This window comes from Amblyomma americanum, chromosome 7, assembly GCF_052857255.1.
Source record: "Amblyomma americanum isolate KBUSLIRL-KWMA chromosome 7, ASM5285725v1, whole genome shotgun sequence".
NCBI classification, from domain to species: domain Eukaryota; kingdom Metazoa; phylum Arthropoda; class Arachnida; order Ixodida; family Ixodidae; genus Amblyomma; species Amblyomma americanum.
Window position 1 is genome coordinate 71,076,978 of NC_135503.1, and position 13,172 is coordinate 71,090,149.

The following is a 13,172-nucleotide window of genomic DNA, read 5'->3' on the forward strand; positions in this document are numbered from 1 at the left end:
TCCCAGCTTTCTGGCCTCCTGATTGGTCTCCTCTGTGTCGTGACGTCACTGTCGCTAGGCGCAGGTGTGCGCCTCCTGATTGGATCGCGTGCGTGACGTCACTGTCGTCAAGTGCGGGTGTCGGGGTGGTTCGGCGCTGCGCGGGATGGCTCATCACATCGGCACGCGTGGCGGCCATGTGTTCGACGGTGCGCCCTGACGTCACTGTCATCAGGCGCTTGAGATGGCCTCCCAATTGGGTGCTGTGTGGCCTGACGTCACTGTCGCGAGACGCGTGTGGAGACCGTCTGCTTGTGTGTGGTGTGGCGGCGGCGGTGGCGGCAGTTTACTTTGCGGTATCGTGTGGGAAGGATGCCTCGTCTCGCCAAACCAGTGTCTCCCAACACGCGATGGTGTCAGGCTTCCGCCGTTTCACACTTTAGTCTCGACAGTGTTTTCCGTAATTTTTTTTTGTTCGGCGCTGCCATCACGCGAGAAAATTACAGTCAAAGTTCACAATAGGTTCGCCCAATACTATACATGACTACAGACAGCACGTTCGCATGGAAGCTATTAACTCGGCAGTGAACTCTTTCTAATGAGACGGCTCCCACCGTTATGCGAAGGGCAGTAGGCCAAACTCAAGGAGCCGTGGGCACGTAGAGATTTCTCGGAGCACCAGCATCCTCTGATTATGGCCTTTCATTACAAGGAAAAAACGTTGAAAAAGATCTCTATCTCGGCCAGTTGGTTCATTGTTTTTCTTTGACTGTTTGGTGCAGCGCTATAGAACACGCACATTAGAAGACACGGAAGCGGCCGTCCTGACTTGCGTGTTTTCTTTTGCCCGTGTTCCATAGCACAGTGATAAATTGCCGAAGAAAAAATTGGAAAATAGACGTTTGGAAAATAAGCAAGTCGAATATGCAAGACGATGTGCTCGGTTAAACAAATCTTTGTGAAGCGAAAAGATTCACTTAGCGGCTCAGAGCCGAGCTTCGCGTGAGCCGAACTAGTGAGTTATGCCTATGCGCAAAAACGAGTGACGTCACGCGCCGCGCAGGTGGTCGCTCCTCGCCGCTGCCGCCGCCGACTCTGTCGCCTGACCTTTCGGCGCAGCCGCGCGCTACTGCACATGTACGTCATGTGCATGCGCAAGGAGGCTATATAATGCGTTTACCAGAGAATAGACGTGCGCACTTAACATTCAAGGGAAGGAGAGTACGGCTGCTGCTAGCCTACGCAGAAAAGCTGAGAAACTAAATTCGTCCGATACAGAAATACTCGCTTGGGAGTTGGCTGCACAATTGCGAACAAGTGATAAAACCAAAGCTAAACTTGCAGCTGAAACGCCTGAACAACGGGATATTTATACGCCTTGCTAAACGACGTCGGAAAAAAAGCCGAAAAGCGTGTCTTGGCCGCACCTTCATCCAGCAGCAGCCAAGCGAGTGAGGAAGAGGAAACAAGATAGTCAGAAGAGGAAAATCCCAAGACTTGCCGTTACAACGACCACGTGGTACGACGTAGTGGTACGACTGGCTTTTTGCTTGTATATCCAGGCTTAACCTGAGCTAAGCCACTGCCTAATTTTTTTAGATGTCAGTAGCCCCTTTTCCTGCCGAGCAGTCACGGCCAAAGTGGTGGTTTCGCATATCTCATCGGGATATATATACCTCAGCTAAGCCACTGCCTAATTTTTTTTAGATGTCAGTAGCCCCTTTTCCTGCTGAGCAGTCAGGGCTACAGTGGTGGTTTCGCATGTCTCATCAGCTGCGTATGCAGCTCGTATGAGGGAGATTTCGAGGGAAGAAAGGCCCACGCAAATGTCCACTCTGGTCTCTCTGCTAATCCACTCGCCATAGCTTTTGTTTATTACTTTTTTTGCGGTAGGTAAGAGCCTAGTCTGTTTTGCTGTTTTCGATACCTCTCGCTGGAGAGTTCCTTTTCTTAAATTTGGGTGAGTTGCAATGAATTCTCTGTAGGAGAACGGTGCAACAACGGCGGAATAGAGCTTGCTTATGTGCCGCCGCTGTTGCGCGGTTCCCTGGACACTGAGGACTCGATGTAAATGAGACCGCCGACGCTGAAGCAAGGAGCGCCTTCAGAAGTGGCCTGCGCACAGATATGCCGTTCTGTAGACCGGACACCACTTGTCTCCTTTCGGGATCTATGAGGAGTGCGACGCCTAGATACTGGGCCCTGCCAGACACTCGACACATCCGCCTTAAATGGCTAGATCCGGCGATGACCTTTCCTGTTCCTCGTGGAATACCACGCCCTATTGCATGCATAATCCATAGATTGCGTTTAAATGTCGTTTTCACGAGCAAGTACTTGCACTTAATTGGACAAGCGGGTTCCCCGGACTGTACCACATGTGGCGTGCTAGAGACTGTTGAACATGTTTTTGTGGCCTGCAAAGCGTATGCACGAGAAAGACTCACGCTAGCATTTGCTTTGAAATCTGACACCAAGCCCTTCTCGGAGGATTTGATCCTCGGGGCTTGGCCAGATTGTTCGAAAACTGTACAAGCAACGCGAGCGCTCTCACGCTTTTTAAGCGCCACGGGACTTGCCTCGCGTTTTCGATGTAAGAATGTGTGCCTTGTTTCTTTTGTCTTTTCTTTTTAATCTGCCTCCTCCCATCACCGTCATCCCCCATCGTGCCCCCTTTTCTTTCTCCTCTTCCCTTTCCCCAGTGAAGAGCAGCAGGCCAGGTATTTTTTTTTTCGCGGGCCAACCTCTCTGCCTTTCTCGCCAATAAACTCTCTCTCTCTTCTTTTCTGTTCTTTTAGGGGAGAGCATTATTCCGATGAGTCAACCCCTAGCTTATGTTGGAATACTTTCATGCTGGCGGTGTATGTGGCTTTATACCAAGCGAAAGTAATTAATGAAATTGAAATAAAATCAATATTCGCGACTATGATTCGATACCATGACGGCGCGAACTGATCAGCTCCGCAGACCGCTGCGCATGAGCCCTAGACTACACTCGCAGCTGTACACACTTTATGTTAGACGGCAACGCACTCAACAGCTTTGCATTGCAAATCGCCTTCCGCTGCCATTAATACTAATACAAATTTAATATCCGCGCTTCGAGCTATTTGGCGGTAGTGACAGAGATATGTACGCTGCATGCGTTGGCGTAGGCAACGTTGCGGCAGAAGTACGGCACTAGAGCAATACGCGCTAGCCTTAGCAATATTTCGGCAGAAACGTGACACTGGGGCATAGGCCGGCGGCGTACATTAGTTAATATGGCACTCACGATGAAAAAGTTCAAGACGCGCATAACTGGCTCCCTGGGTCAGTGGAAATCTCAGTCGCGCTTTCATGTGCGTGACGGTGGTGTGTACCAGCAGAAAACTTCGCTCTCACACATTATTTCGTGCTTAGCAATGCTAAAGCACCAGTCTTTCTTTTTTCCTGTCCACCTCTCGCGCTCCCTGCCCCCGACTCGTGCCCCAGCTGCACGAGTAGAAGAAGACGAAGATGGAGCGGCTGTCCCTGCCGGTTCTACTGCTGCTGCCTCTTAGCATCGCCCAGCAGCAGAGGTGCCGAGAGCCGTTCAGCAAGTTTCCAAGCCACACGCTCTGCTCAAAAAAGTACTTTGATTATTGCGAATCGGCCAACAACGCGAGCCAATGGGGCGACGACATCATCTGGATGCACAACCGCTACCGCAGCCAGCTGGCTCTGGGACATCTGGCCGACTTTCCGGCTGCGGGAAACATGCTCCAAATGCGCTGGGACAAAGAGCTGGCCGAGGTGGCCCAGGCGCTGGCTGAACGCTGCTCCACTGTTGAAGGCGTCGTGACTCATGACCGTCCCGGTGACCGCACCACGCTGACATTTCGCAGTGTGGGCCAGAACATCTTCAGCGAGCGCGCTCCCTTACTTCCAGAGAGACTCGTCGTCAAATGGCACTTTGTTGTCCGGGACTGGTTCGACCAGAACTACCGCTACTCCTCGTCACAAGTGGAGAATTACGAGGAGGTGAAGAAAACCCAAAACTTTACCCAGATCGCCTGGGCACGCTCCTACGCCGTCGGCTGCGGTTTCACGACAAACAAAGTAAGACCGAACGGGGCATCACAAAACTCTGATGTAGACCGCGATGCATTCAGGATGTTCATCTATGTTTGCAACTATGCGCCGGCCGGCAACGTGCCTGGGAAGATGTTGTACTGGCCCGGGCCGCCCTGCTCCCTCTGCCCGGATGGAACAGAGTGCAACAAGACGACGGGCCTCTGCCGTGTCACCGGTGACAAGCCGGGCAAAGACAAGAGCACGACGACCACGACGACGGCGCCGCCGCCCGCAGAGCCTGACGATCACCCGCCGAGCGACTCGGCGCCGGAGGCTGTCGCTGTGATGCCCTCCCTCGCAGCCGCCCTCGCAGCCACTGTCACAGCTGTCGGCGCGTGGTGGCGCGGCGTAGCCTGACTGTATTTGCCGCTTCAATTCACTCCTTCGGCCTTTTTTTGCCGAAGTTCTTGTTTTATTTTATGCTCCCGAGTGCCCACAACGTCATGTCATATATTCGAAAAAGCCCGCGATGCTTGAAAGTGGTGGGGACAGTTTTTGAAGTGTTTCCTAACCAATGGCAAAAACAAAAACCAAGGAAGCACTTAGACCACGCGCTCGCGTCGACTGCGACCTGCCGCACCCTCGTGGCGCATTATTCGTATTCTTCATGGTCTTCTATTCTGTATTTTCTGTCCAGAAAGGTGAAAAATTATATTCCGAGCGCTCTTGGCGGCCCATCAAAGCAGGTGTGCCACGGCTTTCGTCAAACAGCGCCAATCAATAAAGGACACCAGGTGCTTTGTGAAATGAACAGTTATTTCGCCCCCTTTAACAAACCGATATAGTTGGCACCGCCATTTGGCACACCACTAAGCTCGTTCTGCGCCTCTGCTTCTATCGTTACGGCAAAAAAGCTCGCAGCAGTGTTTATGCATTTCACTGGGCACCCCAGTATCTGAAGAGGGTAAATTTCGAGCACATATCATTCTGATAAAGTTTATACAAAAACTATGCGAACAGGCAAAACGCCCGAAAGCGGCGAAATTACCAACACGGACAGCAAGTCTTTGCGGACCTCGCATGTTACATTGATGCGCCACGCACAAGAGCACATTTCTTGATGACTTACTAGTATTCCTCCGTTCCCCGACGTTATTGTCTGCCCTCTAATAGCCATAAATCCCATTTCACGGTCAACTGTGCGTTTTGTTCGACAAATGTTTGGCACTGTGGCGGCTACAACATGGGCTCCCAACTAGCCGCTCACAGCGTGTTAGGTGCACTGAGAACCAATGCGCAGTTGCAATGCATGCTTTCAGAAGCGTAGAAGACAATTTTTGGTGCAGCAGCTCCTGGTTTTCAAGCTTTTCGAGTGTGCTATGAGTTGACGTTTTCTCCCGGTCCTTTTGAAAAGTGCACACCGTGTAGTCACTAGGCGGCTGCAATGCGCGTTTTCTCTAGAGCAGAGGGCGGACTCTTCGACACACAACTTTCTAGTTTTAGAGCGTTTCAAGCGTCACCTTTTTTTCCGCCAAATATGAAAATTGCGCTCCCGTACCGTATCTGAACATGCTAAGTGCCAGCGCTCATCATGTCCTGGCGCAACGCTTGCAGATATTGCCAAGAAAAACAAGAATTATGACGCGGAAGCCTGTCCCAACACAAGTGATGGTCGTCTTGAAGCTAACATGTGCATCGTGCCGGTATGTGTGCGAAATTATTCAGGAAGTGGAAGCCGTTCCTGCATGCCAGCACCAGTCCTTGACCTGAAACAACGCAGTCCTCAGTGAGTACGGCTAATCTAGGTTGCGCTTCTCGAAGTACATCGCGCTTTTAAAGGATAAATGTATCCGAGACTCCTGCAATAAGTGTGCAGAGTGGTCACAACTGCAGGCTGTTGAGTTCTCAATTTCCAAAAAAAACTTTCTTTCCTTCTTTCATCTTTCAACACAGGTAGCACAGGCATCGGCTGGACAATCCAACTGCTTGCTGCGTAAATGACTCCGGGCGATGTGGCCAACGGACTTCAGTCCTAACTGGCATCAGACCATGTGCTCAGCTGACTTCGAGCGCCTTCGGATGCTTCAGATCTCCAATGAACCGTGGGTATAGGTAGATAACCACACAACCACAAAGCGAACAAAACGTCGGTGAAAAGTAAACTGAACAACCGAAAACTCCAATCCGTAATGCACTCAACAGGTAAGCAATGTCCGTCCGAAGCCGCTATCCTCCCGGCATGCCTCGGGCGTCGATGACGGATAAAGTGCAGGGCCTGCCGCTTTCCCTCTAGTCAACAGTAAGACACTCTATGTCCTCGGGCGGCACGTTTCGCGGATGACATACCCATACCAAGCCATACAGACAAGCGCTGTACTGTCTACATACCCTCCTCCTTCCCCGGTAGCTGCCCTCCAAGTGGCGTCTCGGTAATCATCCTTTGGTTACACCTATCGCTGATTTACCTGCTTCCATGGTAGTCCTCCTATTTCTACGACAGCTGTCCAGCCACTCCTTCCATCACAGCCACCCTCGGACTGCGCGTTTCTCCGCTCTTCCTCCTCCTCCTTCTGTATGGTTACTGCCTTATATTACGCCGACTGTTACTACTTCTCCTACGACAACGACGACAATAACAGGGAAGGAACCTGTAACAGCTGTCTTTGTAAGGGAAGGGAGCGCCGTTCACGAGCATGATATTTGAACACGCCAAAAAATTCGTTTCATGAGCGAAGCATGGAGTACGTATCTTTTTTTTGTACACTTCTCTCGTGCACTTCTGGTAGTCGCATTTCTCTCTTTTACTCGCTTTGTGACCCGCATTGGTGGCCGAATGGCTATAGCGTTCGCTCCTCAGCCCAAGGTCTTGCGATCGAACCCTCCGTGACGGCAACGTTGCCAGCGCGCCGAAATACAAAATGGCCGCGTGCTGCGCGGAACAACTAGACGTTAAAAAACTTCATATGGCCGAAATATACGCTTAACAATCCGCTACGCCATCTTATATACGTCGCGTTTATGTTTTGTTGGTTAAACGCTGCCTTTTCAACTTGGTACTTCATTAAGAACAACAGCTTCATATTCGTGCACTTTTACGTAAATTAAGCTGCTAATTCAGCCCCTGCAGTCCGGTTTTGCCTTCCCCCATTTCCTGTGCGTGTTGTTTTCCCACTCGTCAGTTTTTTCTGGACCGGTGTTCGAGCACTATCGGCCTATTAATCCTCTCCGGCAGCTCTTTTCGATGACATCGCGGAGACCTTGCTCAAGGAGCCGCCCTGTCTCTTCCGGACGCTCTGTTCTGCTGTTCGCGTCGGCCGGCGCGCCCAAGACAACGCGGTCGCGATAAGCAGGGACACAAGCCCTTTTATGTCCCGTGACATCAGTGCCGCTGCCGCCAGCCATCGATTGAGTGGAAAGGGGATCCAGTGCCAAGCTTATGTTAAGGTGGTGGTGAAAACATTTATTACCTGCACAAGAGACAAAAATTATCGTGGGACGTTAAAAATAACGAAAAACAAAGTGTCCCTGCCCGTACTATACAAGGGACAAATATTATGGTAGGGCAGGAAAAAAGATTGAAAAATAAAATGCCCCAGCCGGTGATATATATACAAGGGACAGGAGGTACGCTTGGACCAGCCAGTGGGGCCTGTAAGCAGTGGTAGCCGAGCAAGGTCGCCTCGCAGTCCTCCTTGGTTACCCTCGCGTTACCCCCTCATCTGCAAACGTGCTTGACCTTGGGTTCAGAAACTGTCCCGATTCCGTGCCTTCCCTAACTCTACTGCCAGCTCTAAGCGACTACTTCCCAATCCCTTTCACTAGGCCATCATGCACAAGCCGCCCTTCAATACAGTCAAAGATAATCCGCGATTACAAGAAGGCAGTTTCAAGCTATGAATATTGCTTTGGAAAAGTTTGCTGACACATTCTTTCCGCAGTTCTGGGAACGCACAATTCATGAGAACTGGTGGTTATTTTAGACGCAGGTCAAACCGCTCATAGAAAAATATATTCCTCAGCGGCTAATAAATAGCTAGAGACGTACGCCCTGGTTTAACCTATCCTTAAAACGCCGATTAAGTTAGGAAAAAACGCATGTTTCATCATTGTGAGAAACTTCGCAATGACCCAGAAAGGCTAGCTTATCAATCGACCGCAGTGTAGTATAAAAATGCCATCGTTCTTGCCAAATACGATTATAATCATAGAACCCTTCCTTCTATACTTACTTCAAACCCACTCAAGTTTTAGAGCGTTATCGGCATGTGCGAAGCAAAAGAAGTTCGCTTAAAGGATGATAAAGAATTTTTTGTTGCAGATAGTGCTGCATACTACAAAATAACACATTTTCATCATCCTGTTGACATGCTGCGCCAGTAACTTTTTCTAATATTTCTGCACAAGACATCTTACGAATGGATCCTGTCCTAGGCTTTTCTAAACTCATTAAAGTTTCGAATATTTCATCGTCAGCTAGTGCCGATGCTATTAGCTACAAGTTTCTGAAAAGCATCCAGACTTACTCATCAATAATGTTGTCGTACGTCTTTTCGAAGTCATTGCACAGCGCCAAGTTGCCCGACGACTGCAAGGTCGTTCCGGTGCATAAATCTGGCGACGTCCACGACCTCAGACCAATCCAATTAACGTGATTTCCGTGCAAACTACTTGAACACATAATATATTCTAGCCTAATGTCTCATCTTGAATTTAACTGTTTCTTCACCCCTCATCAGCACGGCTTTCGCAAACACCATTCCTGCGAACCTCCACTGCTCGCTGTTAGCAATGATTTCTTTTCCATTCAGTATTCTCCATCATTTGTGGATTGCATGTTTATCGATTTTGCGAAGGCATTTGATACTGTTTCACATAAACTGCTACCTTTCAAGCTTCGCAAACTAAATCTTGGTACTAACCTTATGAAATAGAATGAGTGTTTTTTTTTTTTTGCAGGACAATAGCCGGTACGTTACAATCAATGGCTCTGACTCACCTGTACGTCCTGTAGCATCCGGGGTTTCTCAAGGATCCGTACTAGGTCATATCCGTTTCCTAATTTATATTACCGACCTCTCTGATTCAACTTAACCTCGAATTTAACTTTAGGCTGATGATTGTGTATTATATAGACAAATATCTAACCCTTGTGATACAGTCACTCTTCAATCTGATCTTGATAACATCTCTGGCGTCACACGTGGTCTATGAAGCTAAACGTTGGTAAGTGCAAATGGATGAGAATAACGCGTACGTTTAACCAGTCTTCATGCACGTATTTACTATGTAACTCTTATTTAAATCCGGTTCTGATCCATTTGCGTCTGATTCAGTGCCATGGCGAATATGTTTCCTCCAACCTATCAAGGAAAACGCACATTGAGCATATTACTGATAATCCTAGCCGAACACTTGGTTTCCTTCGCCGTAATTTTTCCTCGCTCCTGTGTCCCTAAAACTGCTTCTATGTAGGTATCTTATCCCGGCCGAAGCTAGAGTATGCCTGTTCTGTCTGGGATCAATGCACCAAATCATTCATACAAACCCTCGAATCCATCAAAATTCGCTATTCTCGTATTACACTTTCTAGTTACTCACGTTCAGTCAGTGTAACGCTTATGACCAACTCATTGAATCTTCCTGATCCCTCATCATGCCGCCGTTTTATGTCTTCTTCAGGAATTATATTTCTGAATACCAACAAATACCTAACTCAATCGCTTTTTCTTATCCCTACGTAGTTTTCGTACGCATAGACCACTGTTTCAAAGTTGGCGACCAAGCTGCAGGACTCATCTTTATTTCTACTCATTTCTTCCAAACACTACCACGGATTGGAACCACCTTCCCACCTCCGTCAGGTCCAACCCCGCACCCGACGCCTTCAAGTCTGCCGTCTATAATCATCTTAATTATTCTGCCTATTGCACGTCTATTTTTGTTAGTCACCAACTCCTCTCTGCAACGCCGATCGGCCCTCAGAGCAAATAAATTAAATGAAATGAAAGTGGCATGAACGCTAACTTTTTCCTCCCGTTTCTTTCCCATTGCGGGTCAATAGCTTCATTATGCACTTTTCACAAAACTGATCATATTCCTTATCTTAAGGCAAAGTTATTAAAACGATCATTGTAATTTTCAGTGCACATTGATCGCCGCACCAAAATTTAGATCCTTTCTTGTCGCACAGGATGTTTTCACGATTCATTCATATCAAGAACTTGTATCAGTTAAAATCAACTTCCCCACGATATTGCTGCAATTACTGATACTACTCCCTTTCGTAATGCTGCTATTCATTTTATGTAAATGTGTGCCTGTAACTATATGTTTAGTTTCTTAGCGGTTGTTTTTTGTGGTTTGTACTTGTATGTTACTGCCACTCGCCCTTGGAACGCCTAAAGGCCATCAGGTTAAATAAATAAATAAAGAAAAATTAAATAAAAATAAACAAAAACTCATGGAAGGCACGTAAAAATTCTTCCATTTCTTTCCGAGACCTTGCACCAGCGCTCAAACCTAATGCGGTGTCCAGAGTGAAAGAGAGAGAGAGAAATAACATTTATTGCGACCCGTCAAAACGGTGACGGGGATCTGAGGCGCAGCTCAGTCCCAGTCATGTCCTCCCCCTCAGCTGCCGACCGGGATCTCCTGGATCCCAGCAACTGTCACGGCGAGACGGATGACTTTGAGTTGTCCTTGTTCTTTCTGTTCGAGAAGCAGCGCCTCCCACGACTCATCTGTTCTGTCAGGTTCTCCAAAGCTAGGACACGTCTTATCATATGGATCATGTCCGCTATGCTCTTGCAATGCTTTCATCTTCGGCTGCAAATCTCCTAGTGCTACTTGTTATAAAGCTGGGGGTTTGGGAATGCTCCAGTTTGTAGCTTACGCCAAACCAACAAAACTACACCGGGAAAAAATTACTTTTACATCCGGAAAACGCAAGCACGTAAAGGTAGCGAGTTCTGTCTAACGCCGACGTTTCGAAGCCTTCTCAGTAATATCTCTTAAACCACGTGATAGACACGACTGATTCACGGATTTTAGTTTCAAGAGTTTAATGAGAGAGACAGTAGCCTATATAAATGCGTCATCCCGTCAGTAACGAAAGAGGAAGTAAAGAAAGCCTCATCAGCAATGCAAAGGGAGAAAGCATCTGGTGAGGATCAGGCAACAACAGATCTGTTGAAGGACAGAGGGGAGAATGTGTTAGAAAAACTAGCCACCCTGCATGCGCAATGCCTTATGACCTCGCGCGTACCAGAAGCTCGGAAAGAACGCTAACAATTTTAATTCATATGAACGGAGACGTCTAAGATTTGAAAAATTACAGAGCGATCAGCTTACTGTCCGTTGTGTACAAGGTATTTGCGAAGGTAATCGCAAATAGACACAGGACGACCTTAGACTTCAATCAACCAAACGATCAAGTCGGATTCCGTAAATGATAAGCCTCAATAGACCATATTTACACTATCAGTCAGGTGACAGATAATTACGCAGAATATAACCGACCCCTATATATAGCCTTCATTGATTAAGAGAAAGCATTTCACTCAGTGGAAGCCTCAGCAGTCATGCAGGCACTGCGGAATCAAGGCGCAGAAGAGTCATAGATGAAAATACTGGACGATATCTATAACGACTACACTGCTACTATAGTCCTCCACAAAATTAGAAATGAAATTCTAATAAGGAAGGGCATCAGGAAGGAGGCACGATCTCGGTAATGCTATTCACCGGCTGTTTACAGACGGTATTCCGAGGCATTAAATGAGAACAGTTGGGGATAACAGTTCCTGGTAAATACCTACATAATCTGCGATTCGCTGATGACATTGCTTTGCCAAGTCACTTAATACCCCTGTCACACGGGCGCTTTCGATCCTCACTAAGTCAATGCTCATCGAACTCAATGCAGATCGACGGTTGTCACACGGCCACTTTCAAGCGCAATCGAGCTCGATCCTGCTTGACTCGATGCCGATTCCTCAAGAGTGCTTGAGGTTCCAAGCGCAATGGAGAACACTCTCGCTCTCATGAAGCTATAAAAATAAACACAAGTTAACAAAACCAAACCGCAATTGTTGTTGTTGTAATTGATTAAAATGTAATACAGAACATTTTTCAGGTACTATGCCTGCTTATATGCAAACATTTTGAAAATAATCTCTACACCACGCTCCAAGCTTCGCCATCACTGTAAACAAAGATGGAGTCCTCCTGTTCGTCGGCGCGGAAACTGTGGAGCGAGCGCGAGACAGCCGCTCTCATCCACTGTTGGCAGGACCACCTAAATAATTTGCGGCGCCAGAAGAGAAACGCCGCAGTCTATGCAGAAATCGCGGAGGCGTTGCGGGCCCTTGGGTTGCATCGCACAGCAGCAGAGGTGCGCCACAAAAACCTGGCGCAGATACGCAATGTACCGATTTGGCTACGGATTTGGCTGCCGCTGCCCCCGACTGCACAATGTTGCCGGACTTCGCCATGTTATGGCTGTCGGCGGAACATTTGGCGCCACCTAACACACATGAGGGAAACTTCTCAACGAGCATTGAAAATCCCCGTGTAGCACCGGATGTTTCGAGCGTGCTCGAAAATCTCGATGCAGATCGAGCTCAATGAGGATCGAAAGTGCCCGTATGACAGGGGTATAAGACATGTACAGCAAATCATGATCAGTTACACAGGCACAGTATGAACTGTGGGTCTAAAATTAACACGAAGAAAACCAAAGTAATCTTCAGCGGTCTAGCAAGGGAACGGCAGTTCACTATTGGCAGCGATGGGCTGGAAGTGGTAAGGGAATACGTTCGCTTAGGGAAAGTAGTGACCGCTGATCTGTATCACGAAAGGGAAATAACAAGAATAAGAATGGGGTGGAGCGCATATGACACGTTAGCTCAGATCATGATTGGCAGTTTACGAATATCCCTCAGGAGAAAAGTATACAACAGCTATATCTCGCCGGTACTCATCTACGCGGCAGAAACGTGGAGGCTAACTAAAAGGGTTCAGCTTAAGCTAAGACCAACACAGCGAGCTTCGGAAAGAAAAGCGATAGGTTATAGAGGCCAAAAGCGGGCAGAGTGGGTGCGAGAAAATAAGAAAGAGAATTGGTTTTTTGGGGAAAGAAAATTGCGCAGTATTTGTCT

The 13,172-nt window shown here is 48.0% G+C and overlaps 1 protein-coding gene and 1 long non-coding RNA gene across 2 annotated transcripts; both read left to right on the forward strand.

Annotated features, from left to right (window-relative positions):
- The first annotated feature begins 1,500 nt into the window (after positions 1–1,500).
- LOC144097213 (uncharacterized) lies at positions 1,501–12,039 on the forward strand. The gene is made up of 4 exons (XR_013306951.1): positions 1,501–1,511; positions 5,629–5,800; positions 5,968–6,116; positions 11,939–12,039. It is a non-coding gene; the product is annotated as an uncharacterized LOC144097213 (long non-coding RNA).
- Positions 3,478–4,555, forward strand: LOC144096816 (venom allergen 5-like). Its single transcript, XM_077629687.1, has one exon. The coding sequence runs from the start codon at positions 3,478–3,480 to the stop codon at positions 4,429–4,431; it is 954 nt and encodes a 317-aa protein (XP_077485813.1). The 3' UTR covers positions 4,432–4,555.
- Positions 12,040–13,172: the final 1,133 nt, after the last annotated feature.

Coding starts and splice junctions, on each gene's coding strand:
- LOC144096816 (XM_077629687.1), top strand. CDS start 3,478: ATGGAGCGGCTGTCCCTGCCGGTTCTACTGCTGCTGCCTCTTAGCATC.